Source organism: Pleurodeles waltl, chromosome 2_2 (genome assembly GCF_031143425.1).
Source record: "Pleurodeles waltl isolate 20211129_DDA chromosome 2_2, aPleWal1.hap1.20221129, whole genome shotgun sequence".
NCBI classification, from domain to species: Eukaryota; Metazoa; Chordata; class Amphibia; order Caudata; family Salamandridae; genus Pleurodeles; species Pleurodeles waltl.
Window position 1 is genome coordinate 112,546,834 of NC_090439.1, and position 20,796 is coordinate 112,567,629.

General features: G+C 47.0%; 1 protein-coding gene across 1 annotated transcript in view; it reads right to left on the reverse strand.

Annotated features, from left to right (window-relative positions):
- The window catches only part of ZCCHC2 (zinc finger CCHC-type containing 2), a 362,663-nt gene that overhangs the window by 111,291 nt on the left and 230,576 nt on the right, over positions 1 to 20,796 (reverse strand). Inside the window, exon 9 of the mRNA XM_069219490.1 lies at positions 10,366 to 10,460. Within this exon, the coding sequence (XP_069075591.1) occupies positions 10,366 to 10,460 (95 nt within the window). The remainder of the gene's footprint in view (positions 1 to 10,365; positions 10,461 to 20,796) is intronic.

Genomic DNA, 20,796 nt, shown 5'->3' on the forward strand with positions numbered 1-20,796 from the left:
GTTTTGACATTGTGTATGACTGGTGGACTTTATTAGCCAATCGTCGAGATATGGGAAGACATGAATGTGTTGTCTTCTAAGGTAGGCAGCTACCACTGTCAAACATTTTGTAAAAACTCTGGGAGCGGTTATCCCGAAGGGTAACCCTTTGAACTGGTAATGTTTTCGTTGAATTACAAACCAGAGATATTTTCTGTGCGCTGGATGGATGGGTATGTGAAAATACGCATCCTTGAGGTCTAATGTTGCCATGAAATCTTGTTGTAGCAGTGGAACCACATCCTGTAGTGTTACCATGTGAAAGTGTTCTGACAGGATGTAAAGATTGAGAGTTCTGCGATCTAATACTGGTCTCAAGGTTCCGTCTTTTTTGGGAATGAGGAAGTACAGAGAGTAAACCCCTGTTCCTATCTGATCTTGTGGCACAAGGTCTATGGCTTGTTTGAGCAATAGCAATTTTACTTCCTCTTCCAACATTGAGATATGTTGGGAGGAGAGATTGTTTGGTTTTGGAGGTATATTTGGGGGAATGTGTGTTAATTCTATGCAATAACCATTGCGGATAATAGATAATACCCAGTTGTCGGTTGTAATGGGTAGCCAATTGTTGTGGAACCAGTCTTCTCCCCACAGGTGACGTGTGAGTTGGAAAGAGATGGAGTAAGTCACTGTTTTGGCTGCGAGGCTTGTTTTGTTGGCTGATATTTTCCCCTGCCTCTGGGGAATTGGCCTCTGTAATTACCTTTAAACCCACCTCGTTGGTATCGAGGTTGGTTTTGATTGTGAAGTGGATGCTTCAGGTGTTTGTGCTCTAAAACCACTCTGTATTGAGGTTTCCGAAAGGATCCCCTATATTGTGTAGTATCGAAAGCACCCATGGCTTTAGCTGTGCGTGAGTCCTTTTTCATTTTCTCCATAGCCTTATCTACTTCACAGCCAAAACACTGTTTTGGATTGAACGGCATGTTAAGGACTGCCTGTTGAATTTCAGGCTTAAACCCTGAAGACCGAAACCATGCGTGTCTCCGTATAGTAACAGCGGTATTAATTGGCCTAGCTGCTGTATCTGCTGAATCTAGGGCTGGTCTAATCTGGTTATTGGTAATAGCCTGCCCTTCCTCGACTATTTGTTGTGCCCTTTTTTGTTGGTCTTTGGGGAGATGTTGTATTATATCCTTCATCTCGTCCCAGTGGGCCCTATCATACCTAGCAAATAGTGCTGGGGAGTTGGCTATCCTCCATTGGTTGGCTGCCTGCGATGCTACCCTATTGCCAGCAGCATCAAATCTTCTGCTCTCCTTGTCTGGAGGTGGTGCATCACCAGATGACTGGGAGTTGGTTCTCTCTGTCCACGCTCACAACTACAGAATCAGGCAGCAGTAGTTGTGTAATGAATGCCTGATCAGAGGGAGGTGGTTTATACTTTTTCTCCACTCTAGGATTAATTATCCTGGCTTTGACTGGCTCTTGAAATATCTGGTGTGCATGCTTTAACATGCCTTGAGCATGGGAAGAGACTGTAGAGGATAATGTGTTGGAGAGAAAATCATTTTCTAAGGGCTCGGTGTGCATGGAGACATTGTGGTAGGAGGCCGCCCTAGCCAGAACCTGAGTATATCCGGTGCTATCTTCTGGTGGTGATGGTTTGGAAGGATAGCAGTCTGGGTTGTTATTAGGTATGGGAACTGGATCATAGAGATCCCATGGATCCACATGGTCTTGTGAATTGAAAGAATGTACAGGAGATTGTATAGGTGTGGGAGTAGTAGGTGGAGAGACAAGCAGGTGAGGAGAATGAGGAGGAGACTGAGGAGGTGAAGTTTTTTGTTTAGGGCTTTGCACTTTAGCTGGTGGCTGAGCAGTGTCCAATTGTTCCAGAAAGGCCAGCTTCCTCTTAGGCTTCAGAGTAGGTGCAGATATAATCTTGCCAGTGTCCCTGTGAATGCGAATTCTGGCCTGCCTTTCCTCAATGTCCTCCATTTGTGTGTGTTCCTCCGAAATTCTATGGCTTTCTTTAAGTACTTTGGAAAGTCCATGCTCCTCCATATAAACTGGCCTTTTCGGCTCCAAAGATGGTTTTATCAGGATCGAAAGGCTGGGAGTGGATGTTAGCCTCGCCTCCGAAAGCGATTTTTGCGGTTTCGACTTGAGGGTTCGATGTCTGTTTGCTTTGGAGACAGTGCTTCGGCTACAGTCCGAAGGCTTCGGTGGCGTGGCCTTTTTGCGGGTCAAGCCATGGCCTTGCGGCAGTGGCTTTCCTAAGGCCTTATGTTTGGGCTTGGATTAGACAGGGGCAGGCGTACTTGCTATCATGCCGTGACCGGTCTGTCCTCCTCTGAGTTGGACCCTCGGACGGAGACTGCGATGGTCATGATCTCCTCTTCCTCTACGTCGAGACGTTCTGTGCTATTTGACGCCATCTCCAGTCTTCGTGCTCTTCTGTCTCGGAGAGTTTTCTTCGAACGGAAGGATCTGCAGGCCTCACAATTTTCCTCTTGATGGTCTGAGGTGAGACAGATTACAGACAAGAAGGACAAAAGCGGAATGGGGTCCGGTCCATGAGGCTTCCACGCGGTTGGCCCGACTAGGTCGAAGTTGGGCACGGGCGTCCCGAAGGGCGAGTAAAGATGCTTAATCCGACGGTACTCAAGTGTCGACGAGAGATGTTACGCGATCAAAACAATACAGACAGGAATTAACGATTTGTAGAACTTTTCCGACTTGAACTATGGGAGCGAAGAGGAACACGTCCGAACCCGATGGCGGAAAGAAAACAATCTAACATGGAGTCGATGCCCATGCGCAATGGAGTCGAAGAGGAGGAGTCACTCGATCCCAGGATTCGAAAATACTTCTTCGAAAAAAAAAAAACTTGTAACACTCCGAGCCCAACAGTAGATGGCAGAATATGCATATCATGTGTATCTGCAGCTACACATGCCAATGAATATGATATATGATGTGACATCTGGGGCAGTACTGATCTGAAGCAGAGCTGCACATGCCACCTCCCGAGCTTCTGGTTTGAGTCTGGCACCCGAAGAATTTCACAAGGTGATTGATCAGCTTTTTAGAATTCTCTATCAGAAATGTGGAAGCTGAGGGCTGTCTTTGGGTCATACAATGTTGTCTTTAACCCTCTTTCTTTAATCCTCTTTCTAGGTGTGAGCCAGGGCAAAGAAAATAGAAGGGCGATTGCTTGCCCAACAGGGAAAGTAGTTATTACCTTCGGCAGTAATGCAACTAGAGTTCTTAGCACTAGCTTGTTTAGGAAGAATGCTGTTAAGAGAGCTGGACGTGATCGCGATCAGAAAAAAACGTTTGAGTCAAGAAACTTAGTTGACAGCTGTGCAATGGCTCAGAGTATACAGAACAAAACTGCGAATCAAATTCACGTCCAACTGTGGAATCACAAAGGGCTTCAGTGGAAACGTGATTATAAACCTTCTAAGAAATCTCACAATGGATGATTTAAACAGAAGGCTAATCCGGCAACCTGAAAGAAGCAAAGGGAAAAGGCAAATAGCGTAATGCATAGCCTTGCTGGGCCAGTGTAAAAACAAATAACACTTGAGACAACTTGACATTTAGCAGGGTTGAACCAATGGATTGCCCACAAAGCCACAAACATCTGGTGTGATTTTGTATATGGACGCATTGGCTGCAAGGATCACATCTACAACTCTGGGAGGAAGATCAAAGAAGAGTAGTGCAGATGCTCAATCTCTACACATGGAGGTGCAGAGTTAGGAGTCATGGCGCACAACTCTGTCCTGTTTCAGCGATAACAGATCTGCCTAAAGAAGAAGTCTGATTGGAGATCCGTTACTTATGTCCAGGATAACGCACCCTCCCGGCCCAATCAGGAGCCACCAAAATGTCTTAGACTGGTCAGTCTTGAGCTTCAGAATTTGAGGTAAGAGGGGTAGGGGAAGAAAGGCATACAGGATTTCAGAGCTAGACTGTAGGTGCAATGTGTCTCCAAAGACAGTCTTCTCAAGAACTCTAAAAAACCCTGACATTGTGCAGTCTAGGAAGAGGCAAGAAGATTGAGCCAGGGTTCTGCTGTTGCAGGAAAACACCATGTGCCACCTTCAGATGTAGTTGCCATTCATGATCCACTGTCAGCAATTCAGCTCATCTGCCCTGGTGTTTAGAGAATCCACCAGGCCGTTCACAACCTGAGAAATGACCTGTTGAGTTAGCTACTTACAGAAAAGCTGAACCTTTCGGCACAACTTTACTTCCCTTGCTTATGGCAGTACCACATAGCAGTGGTGTTGTCTGAGAGTACCTGTATTACCCTCCCCTTAATGGACGGTAGAAAGGTCGCCCGCAATTTAAAAAGACTAATGTGGGCCAAGTTTACACCAGAGTCCTCTGATCTTCAGATCTCCCAGATGGCCTGCCCAGCACAGTAGTGATGCATCTGCTACCACTGTCTGGTGTTGGTGGGGAATGGAGAGGGGTTGGGGGGGCGGAATTCCTTCTACTGGCCAAATTACAGTCTAGCAGCTGCCACTTCAGATCCTTTACAGCTTTCTCCGAAACCTAGATGCAATTAGACAGGTTCATCTAGTGCTAGCCCCACTGGGATTTAAGATCCCAGTGCAGGACCTTCATGTGCCATCTGGGTAGTTGGTCCAGGAGGATGCAGGAGTCCAAACCGCTCAGCAACCTCAGTGCCATCTGCACTGAGGTCTAGGAAAGAAATTGAAACAGAGAACATAGCCCCAATGTCCTTGACTAGCCGCACTGGTGGGAAACTGCAAAGTATCCAGGATATCGTTGATGAAAGGTGTGACTTTAGCACAAAGCTAATGATCTCTCTGATGGTGTTAGAAGGTTTGCTGTTGCCTAGAGGTGGTATACAACTGCCTGGGGGCATTCAAAAGCAAATCGAGGTAAAGAAAGACCAGGCTGCCAAAGATGCGCTACACCTACCACCTCAACTTCTGTGACTGCCCGAGGGGCATTGGTAAGGACAAAGGGGAGCACTTCAAATTCTCCTGGCCCATTGTGAACCAGAGGTAGTGTCTGTGGGCCTGCTGGAAAGGAATATGGAAATACATGCCCTGCAGTTGTACTGCTACCATACAGTCACAGATCTAAAGCAGAGACGACCTGGGCATTGAGGGGAGATATATATATAAAAAACACAGGGTGCATTCGTCTTTCGTGCACAAAAAACAGTATGAATCAATCAAAGAAATTTGTAGAACGCGCTACTCACCCGTGAGGGTCTCAAGGCGCTTGGGGGCACGGGGGTCTGGGGGGGGGGGGGGGAGATACTGTGGGGGCGGGCCAGGGAGGGTCACTGGTCGAACAGCCAAGTCTTGAGGTTCTTTCTGAAGACCAGTAGGTCTTTGGTTTTGCGAAGGTCGGTGGGGATGGAGTTCCAGGTTTTGGGGGCGAGGTAGGAGAAAGACCTGCCTCCTGTGGTGGTGTGCTGGATGCAGGGGACTGTGGCTAGGGCAAGGTCGGCTGATCGGAGGTTGTGTGTGGAAGTTTACTCTTTCATTGAGGTAGGTTGGGCCGGTGTTTTGGAGGGATTTGTGTGCGTGGATGAGGATCTTGAATGTGATTCTCTTGTCTATGGGGAACCAGTGTAGGGATTTGAGGAGTGGTGAGATTCGTTCGTGTCGGGGGAGGCCAAGGACGAGGCGCGCGGCTGTGTTCTGGATTCTTTGGAGTTTGCATTTCAGTTTGAGTGGGGTTCTGGCGTAGAGGGCGTTGCCGTAGTCCAGTCTGCTGCTGATGAGTGCGTGGATGACTGTATTTCTGGTCTCTGGGGGGGATCCATTAGAAGGATTTTTTTAGGGTGCGGAGTGTGTGGAAGCAGGAGGAGGTTAGAGCATTCATTTGCTGTGTCATGGAGCGGGCAGGGGTCGAGGATGATGCTGAGGTTGTGTGCGTGGGTTGCAGGGGTGGGAGCGGGGCCTAGAGCGGTGGGCCACCAGTTGGCGGTGTCTAGGAGAGCAGCGTGTAGGTTGGTTTTGGCGGTGGTGGGGTTGTGGGTGAGGGAGAGGATGAGTTGGGTGTCATCTGCATATGAGAGGATGGTGATTCCGTGTGCTCGGAGAATGTTGGTTAGGGTGATCATATAGATGTTGAAGAGTATGGGGCTGAGAGAGGACCCTTGGGGGACTCCGTAGGTGATCTTGGTAGTGTTGGAGTGGAAGGGCGGGAGGCGGACTCTCTAGGTTCGGTCGGTGAGGAAGGAGGAGAGCCAGTCTAAGACTTTGTGGCGGATTCCTATGTTGTGGAGGTGTGTGCGGAGTGTGTGGTGGCAGACTGTGTCAAAAGCTGCGGAGAGGTCTAGGAGGATGAACGCGACGGTCTCACCTTTGTCTACATTGGTCCTGATGTCGTCAGTGCATGCGATGAGGGTGGTTTCTGTGCTGTGGTTCTTGCGGAACCCAGATTGTGAGGGGTCAAGGGTGTTGGTTGCTTCAAGGAAGTGGGTTAGGCGAGTGTTGACTAATTTCTCTGCAACCTTGGCGGGGAACGGGAGGAGGGAGATGGGGCGGTAGTTGGAGAGGATCTCCGGGTCGGCTTGTTTTTTTGTTGTTGTTTTTTTTAATAGGAGAGCTGTAATTTCTGCGTGCTTCCAGGGGTCTGGGTAGGTGGCGGAGTGGAAAGAGGAGTTGATTATGAAGTAGAGTATGGGGGCGATGGTAGGGCTAGCTTGGTTGTTGATGCGGTGTGGACAGGGGTCAGAGGGGGAACCAGAGTGGATGGAGTTCATGGTTTTTTTTCGGTTTCTTCGTGTTTGGTAGGGGTCCATGAGGATAGTGTGGTGGAGGGGCCTTGAGGGGGGGGTTGAGTTGGGTGGGAGAGGGGTATGTGTGGTGGGTGTGTGAGATATGAAGCTGTTGTGGATGTCCAGGATTTTGTGGAGGAAGTGGTTGGAAAGGGCGTCACATAGGGGCTGTGTGTGTGTGTGTGTGTGTGTGTGTGTGTGTGTGGTCTATGTTGCTGGCTTTGGGTTTGGCAAGTTCGTGGATGATGGTGAAGAGTTCTTTGCTGTTTTGGGAGTTGTTGTCAAGGCGTGTCTTGTAGTGAACTCTTTTGGCGATGCGTATGTGTTGGTGATGGGTGTGAATGGTGGTCTGGAGGGTGGAGAAGTTGGTTGAGGAGGGTTCTAGTCTCCATATTTTCTCAGGCATTTGCGCTTGTAGTCTTGGAGTTCAGGGGTGAACCATGGGGGGTTCTTGATATTGCGGTGGCGATGTGTTTTCTGAGGGGTGCTAGTGTGTCTGCACAGGTAGTGATCCAATTGGAGTGTTGTGTGCTCCTGCGTTGGGGTCGTTTGGGGGGGGGGGGGGGGTTTGTGGTTTATGGGCCAGTTGGGAGATTAGTCGTTCTGTGGGGATCTTGTCCCACATGCAGTAGGGTGTGGTGTGTTGATGGTAGTCTGTGTGGGGGAGGGGGTGGGGTTTGGTGAAGGAGAAGTAGACGCAGCGGTGGTGTGGGTGTAGGCTATGTGTTGGCTTGAGGTGAAGATTGCGTCCATCGTGTGTCCTGCTGAGTGGGTGGGTACGGTGACCAGTTGTTTGAGTCCGAGGTTGTTGAGGTTCTCTATGAGGGAGGTAGTGTTGTGGTCTTGTGGGTTTTCTAAGTGAAAGTTGCAATCACCGAGGATGATGTAGTCTGTGGAGGTGAGGGCGTACGGGCTGATGCTGTCTGCGATGGTGTCGCAGAAAGTGGGGCGTGGTCCGGGTGGTCTGTAGATTAGGTTACCTCTGAGGTGGAGTTGTTGTTGATGAGGAAGTGCATGTGTTCAGTGTTGCCGATAGGGTCTTGGGAGCTGGTGGTGACTTTGATGGTGTCTCTGTTTAGGATGGCGATGCCCCCATCTGTCTTGTTTAGGCGGTCTTTGCGTTGGAGTTTGTATCCCTTGGGGGTGGCTATGGCTATGTCGGGTTCTGAGGAGAGGTTGGTCCAGGTTTCCGTGAGGAAGGCGATGTCAGGTGAGTGTGTAGTGATGAGGTCCCAGAGTTCTATGGCATGTTTGTGAAGGGAGCGGATGTTGAGTAGCAGGCAGTTCAGGTGGTTGTGCTGGGTGGCGTTAGTGTGGTGCGTGGGGGTGTTGTTGCGGGGTGTGTTCTGGTTGGGGGCTGGTGTGTTGCGGGGTTGGTTGGTGGGGGCAGGGAGGGTGAGTTTTGTGTTGGGGGTGTTGTGTTTGTTGAGGGTGGGGTCGCAATGGTTGGTGTGTGGTGTGAGGGTTGATGAGCAGGAGAAGTAGCAGGTGTAGCAGGTGAAGGGGGCATGAGTGTGTGTGGGGCTAGATGTGGTGCATGTGGGGTGGGGGCCTGGGTTGAGGGAGTGGAGGGTGAGGGGGGAGTACGTGTGTCTGGGAGGGCCAGGGGTTCTGGTGCTGGGCGCGGTCCAGGCGCGGATGGGACTGCCATAAGAGGAGGGGAGGATGGGAGTGGCAGCTGTTAGGCGGGAGGGCCTGTCTTATGAGAGGGCTGGGGGGTGGGGCTGCAGGGGCCGCAGCGGCGGGAAAGGGAAAGAAAAAGAACGGTGAGAGAAGGAGGGGTGAGGCAGGAGGGGCCGCAGGGGACACAGCGGCGGGAAAGGGGATGAAAAAGAAAGGTGAAAGAAGGAGGGGGGAGGCAGGAGGGGCCGCAGCGGCGGGGAATGAGGCAGAGTGAGGACGGGAGAAAGGCGGTGGCGTGGAGGGCAAAGCGGGGAGCGACCTACCTGCAAGCAGGGTCAATGGTTGCTCCCAGCTAGCGCACCGTGGCTGCCATAAGAGGAGGGGAGGGTGGGAGTGGCAGCTGGGAGGCGGGAGGGCCTGTCCTTTGAGAGGGCTGCGGGGGGAGGGGGGGGGGGGGGGGGGGGCGCAGCGGCGGGAAAGGGAAAGAAAAAGAACGGTGAAAGGAGGGGGGAGGGGCCGCAGCGGTGGGAAAGAAAAAGAACGGTGAGAGAAGGAGGGGGGAGGGGCACACCAGGTTCCTACTTCTCAGTAGGGGCAAACCACTCCAGAGCATTACTCTCCTTAAAGCATTCCTGGGCCATGTCAGTTTTTCCACCAAAAAGGAGAGATCCATCAAATGACATGTCCATCACTGTTGCCTGGACATCCTCAGAGAAGCCTGTAGACCTCATCCAAGTGTGGAGCCAAAACACCATAGCATGAGGCCAGCAGTACGCTGGGTCAAGGCCAGATCTAATCAAACTTTGCTGCATTCTGTATGGCTTGAATAAAAGTTGCCCAGAGGTCCTGTAAAACTGCCAGCAGGACTTGACCAACTGAATCACATATGGCACGGCTTCAGTTTTACAGAACGCAACTGGCATTAACTGAGAGCAAAGTAGGGCTAATCAAAGAAAACATACGCTTTATGCGCTTAGACTCATGGTTAGGAGTCATCATGGAAAAGGCGCTAGGGTTGACACTGCTGGACACAAGGACCAAAAAGCTCTCAGGCGTGGAATACTGTGTCAAAAAAATAAATCAGGAACACCCGGAGCCATGTTTTTTGGAAATGAGCTGCCTGTCTATTAACTGGGGTGGGCAGGACATGGCTTTGCCCAAGCACCTAGGAGAGTATCCTTTAAGGCCTCAAAGGATAGTAAGGATCAGTGAGGGCCTAGCTAGGCTGAAAATCTTCCATCAAGTTGTTGGTTAAGACCTCCATTTTAGGCAGAAGCAGACTGACCTATGGCCACTGTGAAAGAGGCACACGCCTTAGAGGCAGGACAAGTCCAGTGACAGGAGAAGTCTCCAGCCCACTGCCACCGTGTTGCTCAGCACACCAACTGCCCTCAGCGTATTGAGGGGTAAATTTGTTTCATCATAGATGCCATTATCAGACCCTGATTGAAAGATCTGATGTAAGGTATGAGCTCTTTCATGTAGTTTGGTTATGGGCTTTGCCCTAATAGGATCGGAATGCAGCCTTGTTAGAGGTCGATTTTAAGTTGGCTCTGCAGATCTTTGGGGCATTAAGGCGCATCATAGGGAGCCAGAAGCATGCCAAATATACACAGCATGGCCTCCCTAAAGATCTCTATTTGCTGCAATGATGCTGACTGATCTCGAAACCTGGGTTGTATCGGAACCAAACTCTAAATCTGCTCTTTAGGAGTTCGAAGCAAAACCAGGCGGAATATTAACACCTTTGCACCAATCCTTAAGCACCCCCTCCCCTCCAACCCCGACCCCCCTGGATGGCTGTAGTGAGGTCTTGTTTTACATATCGCATTCTACATCATGTTCCAGCATTGATCTAACAACTAGTCAATTAATGAATAATCATAAATGTTAAATATGCATCTAAATGTTCCATTACAAGCTTTACATTTCCTGAATTTAAATAACTCATGAGTAACTTTGTCATGAAGAGGTCTCACCTTTTAAGGAACCTATTTGGTGGCATGGTTCAATTGTTCTTTTAACACCATTGCTTGAACAGTTCAGTGTATCAGCTGCTACCTGGGGCTTCTCCCTAGAAATTAAAGGCATTTATCCATCAACATCAAAACAACTGAAACCAAATAAGAATGTTGTTTCCCCAACAGGGAACAAAACACAAATACTGTACACAAAGACTAAACCAATTCATCTATATGATGTTGGCAGTTTTTAAAACCAAACATGTCTTTTCAAAACAATGCACTTGCGGATCCCCAAAAAAGGCTGCATAAGTTAACAGACTAAAGCAGGAGCAATAATCACAGTTTAATTTTATCAAAGGAACCCTTGCCCTTGGCAAACTACTGTACATGGACCAATGAGGGACAGCATCTTGTCAGGTGTAGTAACAAGCATCAACAAAGCCACCAGCCTGAGTGCTTCTGACCCATTATCTATGCGAGTAGAGTGCAGCATCCGCAAAACAACCAACATTGCAAAGACAATAGCCCTGGTCTTTTGTCACAAGCGTAGCAATTGGCTTTGCCAATGGTTGTCAATGCATGATTTCCACCTTAAAATGGGGTTTCAGATTCTTTGCGAGCAGACATCAGTTTCTTGCTTGGCTTTTTTTTTTAGTGCACTCTGACTTGGAGTGCCAAAATTTGAGGTACCAATGTGCAGACCTCTAATTTAGGACCTTTTTGAGGTAAACCGCTGCACAGAACAGGGAGGTGGGTGGGCAGTGAGGAAACTCTTTACACAGAGTATCCACCAGAAAGAGCATTATCGAAGGTAAGTAACTTTTTCCTCTGGTGGATACTTCTACTGAAGATTACTCACTTTGTGAATAGATAGCAAAGCCGTCCCTCCCAATGGTGATGGTCTGTAGAAAGGGTCTGAAATAGATTCAGCATCCAATCTCCTTACAAAGATCACCAGCACATCATGCCAAACTGAAGGAGAGAAATGCCTTCCTATGGAACCTGGCTGTCAACGCAGTAGTGCTCCAAGAACACGTGCAGTGAAAGCGCACCAGCGCCCATGTTGTGGCTTTTCATATGTCAACAGGCACTCTGTATAACAGTCCAGTGGTAGCAGCCTTTAACCCTGGCAGAATGACCCCTCAGCCCATCCGGAGGCTGCTTCCTACCATTTGAATAGCAGGTCTTAACAGAGGACTACCTACCAAGACAGAGTGCTTTTTTGCAGTCTTGCCTTTTTTGCTCCCGGAATTCTCACAAACAGCTGATCATCCACCAGATGGACTTTGTGCAATCAATATAAACACCCAGAATTCTCTTAGGATTGAGTCGATGCAGTCAGTCTTTCCTCTTTTGAAAGGTGACATGCAGTAAAAGCTGGGAGTCTGATGGATTGCCAAACCTGAAACAATCAAAATTTCAGCAAGAATGCAGCTCTGGTCCTCAATACCAGCTTGATTGGGAAAAAGGAGGGGTAGGACAGCAGCACAGATTGAGCCTGGAGCTCGCTTACACCACAATTTGAAGTGATTGCAATGAGAAAGACTGTTTTGAGTGAGTGTAGTGAGCAGCTCTGCATGGATTCAAAGGGGGTAAACATAGGGGAAGTCAGGATCAAGTTACAATCTCACTGTGGCGTCACAAACTGTTTAAGAGGCAATATGGGTGCCAAACCTTTACAGAAACACATCAAAACAGGTGATTTAAACAAGGACAGTTGGTTCGGCAAATGCAAAAAAAGAAAGGAAAAAAGGAAAAATCACCTTCAAGAGTGGCCACTGAGAGACCTTGCTGGGGCAAATTCAAAACAAACAGTAATACATTTGACAGTTTGGATTGCAAGATGTCTGTACTGCAAATTTGTTCCAGTGTAGATTGACTTTGTAGAAGCACACCTTGATGACCTTAGGTGGCAGACCAAAAGTGGTAAAATGTGCTGCTCAATCTCCACATATTGAGGTGTAGCTAGTGAAGATTCAGAACACTGCCCGGCTGCTGTTACGAGGATTCTTCAGCAGAGGTAGCCTTATTGCAGACATGCTCACACCCAAAATTACCTGGTACAACACTCGCCTGGCCACATTCGGAACCACTAGGATCACATGACCCCACCTGAATGAGTCTCCTTTGTAGAGTCCATCCTTGGGAACTCCAACGCACAGAAGTCTGGACTCTGCATTCGACAATGGGACACTCTCCCCACCCTTGGAAGATGTTCTGCACTACTTCAGGATGCAACTACCATTCGTGCTCCACAAGGTTGGCTGAGTTAGCCTGTCCTGATGTTTCAAGATCCAAGGAGGCTGCTCACAATCAGGGAAATGTCCCAATACTCCAAAGGTGCAGTGCCTCTTGACAAGATTCAGTACTCCCCCTTCAACCTGCCTTTGCATTACCATATGACTGTGGTGCTAGCCACCAAAAGGGCACACCTAACTTCCCTTCAGAATAGCAGAAAGGCTTCAAAGTCCAGCAAATATGCCATAGGTCTGGCAGATTCGCATAGAACTGTGTTTCTGCCAGAAACTAGTGACCTTTGATGTACTGCTCTGCCAGATGACTGCCACAGCTCAGCAGAGATGTATTGGTCACCACCGTCAGCTTTGGATGGGATATGGAGAGGTGTCAATGTCAATTTATTGTTCAGTTAATTAAAACCATTACAAGAAAGTACAGTGAATATATGTGTTAAGTTGATAAGAACAAAAAAAAAACTGTTAAAGAGTTAGTGTTGTCTGTTTGCAGAAAGGGGCGCTTAAGTGCATGCACCATGCTGTTCACCCCCACTGACTGGGATAGCAGCTGCCCGGGAATTGTCACGTATTTGGGTATCTTTCCAAAGCCCAAGGAGCCGAATGTAAAAAGCAGATATTGCATGTCTCCATGCAAGTCAGCGCCCCCAGAACCAAAGCCACTGGAACTATTATCTGTCTTCTTTCGGCTGCTAGTTTGGGACAGCATAACAGAAGGTGTAGCCAACTTTCTTGATGGTAGGAGCAGAGCCTGCAGGCTACCTATGTGCAGGCCAGGAAGGATTAAAGTCCTTGACTGGCAGGACTAATGTTTGCATATACAAAATCTGATGCAGAGCTCCTGCGTTTATTGTTTCTAGAAGGCATGGTTGAGGGGCTCCGATCATATAGGAGTCGTTTAACACTGGCACTGTTGATGTGGATTTGAGTAACAGAATATCGTGTTCCCTTGAGAGTTCCTTTGCTCTTCTGTTGATTGATGTTTTGCAAGCACTGAATGCCACTGTGCCTGCCAGTTGAATGGAGTCACCTGTTTCGAAGGTCAACTGTGGACCACAGGTTGCAGGGAGTTTCGAAAATCATTCTCAGGTGGAGTTTTAAAGTAAGCAAGTTGGCCTTCTGAGCCTGATGTAATAATTCAGGATGGCAGCTTGATAATCTATCTGTTGTGTCTACCACAGGTCAGATTTTGATTGAGCTAGTAGACAGCACTGGAGATCTTGTGTATTCTCCTCTAAAACTTGGATGACGTCTGATAAGGTTCCTTGGTGCTGGGTCATATAATACATCAGATCCCTCCGCAGAGCCTAAATATGGCACCTGGTGGGTAAACAGATTGCCAACAGGCCCAGAAGCCTCATGGCTGCTCTCATCAAAATCCAGGACTGAGGCTGAAACATCTGAATCGTTCCCCAAGTGCCCTGGACTTGTTACAACAGAGAAACAGCCCTAAGCTGAACTGCATCCAAAACAGTTTCTATAAAAGCAAGCCTCTACAAAGGAGTCTGGTGTGACTTGGCTCATTGATCAAGACCCTTGACGACATCAGGGGGTTCACTGACATCTTGAGGTGGTTTACAATTGACTATGGTGAGCCCACCTTCAACGGGCAGTTGTCAAGGTAGGGGAAAATTGGTATCCCCAACCTCTGAAAATGGGTAGCAACCACTCATTTTCTCAACTGAGTGGCACTGGTAAGGCTGAACGGGACAACAGCAAACAGAAAATGCTCCTGGCGGACCTTCAAATACAAGTACAAGGCAACCTGAAAAGGCTCCTTGCGGACCTTCAAATTCTGGTAAAGTCTGTGGAACTGCAGGACAGGCACACGAAAGTACAAATCCACCAAGTACAAAGTGCCTATTTAATCATCTTGATCTAGGGTAGACAGGACTTGGGCCAAAGTGGGCATTCTGAATTTGCCCTTCCAGAGGAAGTCATTACGGGGGCAAAAATCCACTTTAGGACATAGAACTCCACCCCCCCCCCCCCCTTTTCGAAAGTAGCAATCTGTCACTATTTCTGAGGCCAGTCTTCTTTTGATGGCATCACTGGTCAACAGAGCTTGTACCAATTTCAACAAGATGGATAGGTGCTCCTCAGAAAAATGCTCTGAAGTGGTACGGAGTTCAATTGGGTCATAAAGGAATGGTAGGGCACAGCCACCCCAGAAGAAAATGTGTGATCCTGCCTCCACCAGATGGCCGTGTGCTGCTAAGGGAAACTTTAAGAGGCTTGGAGGCTGACACCACAGGGCAGAAGGCTGGGTGAAACAGTGTCTGTGACCTGCATGATGACTGCTTGATCCCTGCTCGAGGCCATGAAAATATTAGGGTGTCTGCTGCGTTAGTGGCAATGTCTGTAGAAGCCTACACACTAGCTCCCTTAAATAGCCTTAAAAGGCTCAGATGGCTGAGTAAATTCTTTGGCAGAAGAAAGGCCCAAGGAAGGTGCTTGTGGGAGATCAGCCATATCACCACAGAGGCAGGACCCATCAAAAAGCAGTTATGAGAGATGCCTGCACTTCCCCAGAAGGGCCACTGGACTGCAACCATGCGTGGCAACAGAGCACCACATTCGTGCCCACTGCCTGCCCCAAACATCAGTCCTTTCCAGGCCAGATTGATAATTTTGAATAGACTTTGCCTGAGGCCCAAAACTCCTCCAAGTCCACTGGCAAGGTCTCACTAGCCATGTCCCAAAGGTGTGCGCATAGTAGACTAATAAGCAGACTACAAAGCCAAACTAGTAGAATAAAACCTCCGCTTTCCAAAGGCGGCAATCCTTTCGGACTAACTTTACTGGTGGACGCTTAGACCACCAAACACTCGTGAATCAGATTCTGTGTAAGAAAGTCCAAGCCACCAGACGCCAGCCTACGGCACCTGGCCACTTGCTTGTTCACTGTTTGACAAAAGCAAGGTTTTGGTTAAGTGCACTGAATGGTGTCCGGCAGGGCTTCATTAAATGGAAGTACGGGCTTAGATGAGGCTGGCTCTGGGTGCTCAATATCTTTAAGGACATTTGTCCTGGCTTCCACTGAGGGTACCTGTAGGCCCGAGACCTCAGCTTTAAGTCTAAACACCACAAAGGATGGACATTCTACAGTGGGGGTGCAAGGGGTGACAACAACCTATCTTCAGAGAGGTATCCACCCCACTGGCCCTGCAAGTCTATGCAAGTATCATCAGAGTAAAGATAAAACTTACCCATCACCTTCAGATTGATAAGTCTTATCGATAAAGGTGTCAATGCCTCACAGGAAGGCCTCGTATTAGAGGAAGAATTTTATCAGAACCTGAGCGAATGGGAACCAAGTGCACTGGAATGGAGTGAAGGCAAGACCTTGGTTGAGTCGAAGCAAATTTGGCTCTAATAGAGACACTGGAGTAAGCAGGGACTCTTCCTGCAGCACCAAAGATACTGGAGAAGGTACCAAACCTGGTTGTAGGGGGAGCAGACTGCACTCAGGACAGATCTACAGGCAGTAACCATATTTGAGATCCTTGGGGCCCGATGGTGTGCCATAGAGAGCAGGAAGAGTACCAAAAATACACAGCATGGCCTCCTTGAGGACCTTCATCTGCTGCAGTGTTGCAGATGGCCTGGTAAAGTCAGGAGCAATGGGACCAGTTGTTAGGGCTGGCTCTGCTATTTGGAGTCGGACTAATGCAAGATCTGTAACTTGTTTTGGTGGATGATGACATATAGCTTTATTTCAGTCTTAGATCTCCTTTGAGTGCATATTGTTCTGATGACTTGAGTTCTCCCGAGCACAAACACTACAGGCAGACTTTGTGCAGGATCATCACAGATATCTGCTTCCTAAAGTTAAGGCATGATTTCAACTCAGTCTTTGGTGAGGGGATTGCTCCTTTGCACACTGGAAAGAATCGCAAAAGGAATTAGTAAACCAATAAAAGAAAGCAGAGTTACAGATCTGCATACAAAGTTGACATTGGCACACAGGGGTGATACTTCTCTGCACTATCATTTTTGAGGGGGAATAAGCAAACATAGAGCCACTTATCACACAACGGGAGCACTGCAATAAAAACTTACATATCCACTATGGTACCTGAGAAATCAATGGTTAGAAGTATCCATCAGAAATTAATTTCAGTGGTTGAAGCAGACAAAAAGGGAATGAACGTGCTGAGCTGTTGGTCAGTAGGTGAGACTGATGTTGCAGTTAAGGAAGTAGATTAAAAAAAAAAAATCAAATAGATGGCACAAGAGAAAGCATGGAAAATGGAGGATGATATTTGACAAATGGGACATGGCTGTCTTAGGTTTTAGATTTCCAGAAAGGGCTTGCCATTATCTCGGGAAAGCAAAAGCAGGCAAAAAGAAAATGAAACTGTAGAAGTTTTGTGGTCAGTAGGTAACACTGATGTTCCAGTTTAGAAAGTAGATAATAGCAAATAGGTGGCACAAAAAAAAACATGGAAAAAAGAGTACGACAATGACACAAGAGATATGGCTGTCAGATTTCCGATTTCCAGAAAGGGCTTCCACTATCTGGGAAAGCAACACTATGCAGGTCTACACATGTGTGGCTTATGATGAGTCCTTTGGGAGTGGGGATATTGAGATTTTTCAGAGTTAAATACAAAGTCGGATTTTGAAGGAAAAAAAATCTAAGACCTGAGGAGTGGATAGTTCCTCTACGAAGAAAGAAAGATCAGGTTTGAAGGACCCTTCTGGGAGTTCCTGTTTGATCCGACTGATTCAACATCCACTGTCCTCACAATGGTCACCAGCACCCCATGCGGCTCAGTATACCAGCAGAGGTGCAGACAAGACTGAGGTCTGAAATTCTGATAACAGCCGAGCTTAGTAGGATTGGGAAGACTCCAGAATTAGATTCCAAAAAATAATCTTTCTGAATAAAGAAGCTGCGGCTTTAGGAAAGAAATGGTTATGGGTTTCAAAGAATGCCAGGTGATATTATATATGTCTAAGGGCACTTATGCAAATAACAACCTGCTTGATGTGGGCGAGTTGCACCTATGGTGCTGCTCTTGGGCAGGAATCTCTGCACTGAAAGGAGGAAAAGCAGACTCAAGGATTGACCCAAAGTTGACAATTGGAAAACAAAAGAAGGTGGCACTTCATAGGTATGCCTTCTGTTTGGTGAAGACTTTGTACAAGATATGTATAATTTTGTGGCCAATTTCAACAATTCATAAAGTTCATGGATATAAAAAAGGTGCAGTGAGACAGGGTTATGGTGGGGCTGGTAGAATGGAGGGTCGATGCCCCAGCAGAGGACAAAGGATTACATATACCTTTTTTAAGATTTCCAGGTTCATGCAAGCAGGATTTTTTCTGCAAAGGCAAAAACTACGTGGAAGAGGTTCTAAAGGAGACCTTAGAATAAAAGGATTATTAAGGACGTAAAGGAAAGAACATTATTTCAATCCCTAAAAGGCTGGGGGGCAGACTTTCCCAGAACAAAGACTGATGGAAGGGAACAGGATGCATGCGTCAGACTGTGCAAAGCTATCAAATAGATTTCACAGCGAAACCTTATCGAATGTAGGAAGCAAGATACTGAGTTTTGGTGTGGAGGAAATGGTGCGCGTGCTTTCCAGTCGGCCTAATCTTCGCACCATGATACTTTACGAAGGTCATTTGGTTAAGATCAAGGGTTGTGCGCCTAATTGCATATCTGAAAGATATTCTGATGATGGACGAAAATAGAAAGCAAGCTCAGAAAGGCAAATTTGGCAGTTCAGGTACTCAAGGATTTGGGATGTGTGTTTAACAGAGCAAAGTAGTGTTTGGTACCATACAGGGGATAACATTTTAAGTTTTCAGATTCACATGTTGGATTGTATGTTGAAATGAAGGAGGTAAAAACTGCAAAAGGTACACAGGGAAGCAAGGCAGGTGATGCAAGTGAGAGATTCTTAAAGTCAGTTGGCCAAGGCTCCTTGGATTGAGAGAATGTTAAATCAATTTATTTTTCCAGGACCACTCAATTACCGTGCACTGCAGAGGTTGAAGGGTATCATCCAAGGATGGGTATGAGATATTTTCAGAAGGTGCTCATGCCAAGAGGCTCAAAAGGAGTTGGACAGGTAGTTAGGCAACACAGAAGCTTGGAATACATGTGCTACATTTATGTAGGTAGCAGATTTGAACAGGATGATGCCAGCATATACGCTGGACTTCATTGTAAGACGTTACGACAGAACAGAAATGGACCAGAGGAGAGATAAACATACATAAATTCACTGGAGTTGTCTGCAGGTTCATTAGCAGTAATAACTCTAGTAAATGACCTAGTTAAACACTGTTTATTCTTAGCAACAGGTAACATTTAATATGTAAAGTTAGTGAACAAGCTGGGGTGTCGTCCTTTGAGGGGCCCAACAGAATTGGCCAGTCAGTTTTGGTATTGTTTTTTTCTTCAGAGAGATGGAAAATGTACTTACTCTGTAAGCATCTGTGTGTAGTGCTGTAGATTCCTATGCATTGCAAAGCCATCCTAGATTGTTTTCTGGTCAGCAGGTGAGGTGAAAATGGAGTGCAGATTACTACTACTGTGATATACCTTGTGCATTTTAAGTTGTTAAAGAAGTAGTAAAGAGTGAGAAAAGTATATGTCATCATTGTCACCTTTCCAAGGTAGAGGCTGAGCTCATGTGAATCAGCAGCACCATACCTTGCAGATACGTACAGGGTACGCAACATTTTCCATTTGTAGCATGTGCTGGAGCAGATATATATATGCCCTGCACACACTGTAATGCAGTTTCCTCTTAAACTGTGCATTGAGGGAATAAGATGCAGATGTCTGACCCGTTGACAGGATAGTATACCCAAACAGTAATGCTATGGAAATGTGCGTGATGTTGACTAGATTGCTGCCTGAAAAATGTCTGGTAACGCAATTTTACCAAAGAAAGCCATTGTTTCTCTTTTTTGGTGCATAGCGTGTACCATGGCAGGTGGCGTGAGAACATGTTTTGCTCCAGTTCAGTAGATCTAAGTACCCTTTACAATCCATCCTGCAGTGCCAGACTTGGAAAAGAGGGGTTACATTTCTGGGACTTAGCAAAAGCTACAAAGCTTGTTACAATCCATCCTGCAGAGCCCAACTTGGAAAAGAGGGGTTAACTTAATGGGGCTCAGCAAAAGCTACAAAGAGCTGGTTATTACAGTGGAAGTATTTACTATGTCAATACAGTACTTAAGCATCTGCTTGATGCATTTACGCTACTGAATCGGATTGTTAAAGAAAACTGGCAGCTCCATAGTCTAGCTGAAGTGAAAAGTTGATACCATCTTGTGCAACAACTTTAGACCCTTCCCATCACGTTTTCTCCCCTTTGAACCTCATCAACTTCAGAAAAACGATTATCTATGACTGGACACACCGCCATACTTTCCTATTTCATAGGACTCCCCCTTGAATTCAGTAAAATTGGGACAAACAAAACCAGTAAAAATGGTTTTGAAGACCTATAAAGAACCTCTTCATTCTCTCAGCAGAACGGAGAACCGTGACAGTTGCCAAAAAGTCACCATTAACAAAAAAGCTCACCAAGTATTTCAACTGCAACACTGACCACTATCAATAAATTGGTCCCTCACAGAAAAATCCTCAGCATCAAAGTAGGACTACCTAAATTCCCACAACAATGGTGTAAGGAAAAAGGCCATGGTTTGTGTGGCCTGCACATGTACTAGGTCCACAATCGCCCATTCACTGGGAGCCAAACATCCCAATGTAGTGCTGGACTCCCAAGGTAGCGAGGACTACACAGGGGAGGTGTTGTGCAATAGTAATCTCCATTTTCTGGCATGCGATAACACTCAATATGTGATTATCCAGTCTGCACCTTTTCTTCAGAAAAGGAAATAAAATAAGTTACTTACCTGCAACTATAGTTCTCCAGTATTGTAATCTTTCATGGATTCAGATGCTTGAATCATTCCCTGTCGTCGAGATGGGAGTCCCCAGTACCTTAGAAATAGTAATGTTCCATAGACAACAATAGACACCTAAGGCCTTACTCTTAAGTATTCTATCCAAGTCATTATGTAAAAAATTACTAAACTTTAGAGTCCACCAATCAGAAGACCCCCATCCCCTAGAACCCTCCTGAGACCAGTCCCTCTGATCTTCCAAGTACTAGGGCATATCATTTAAAGTTACTGAGAGAAGTAAGGTGACCTTCTC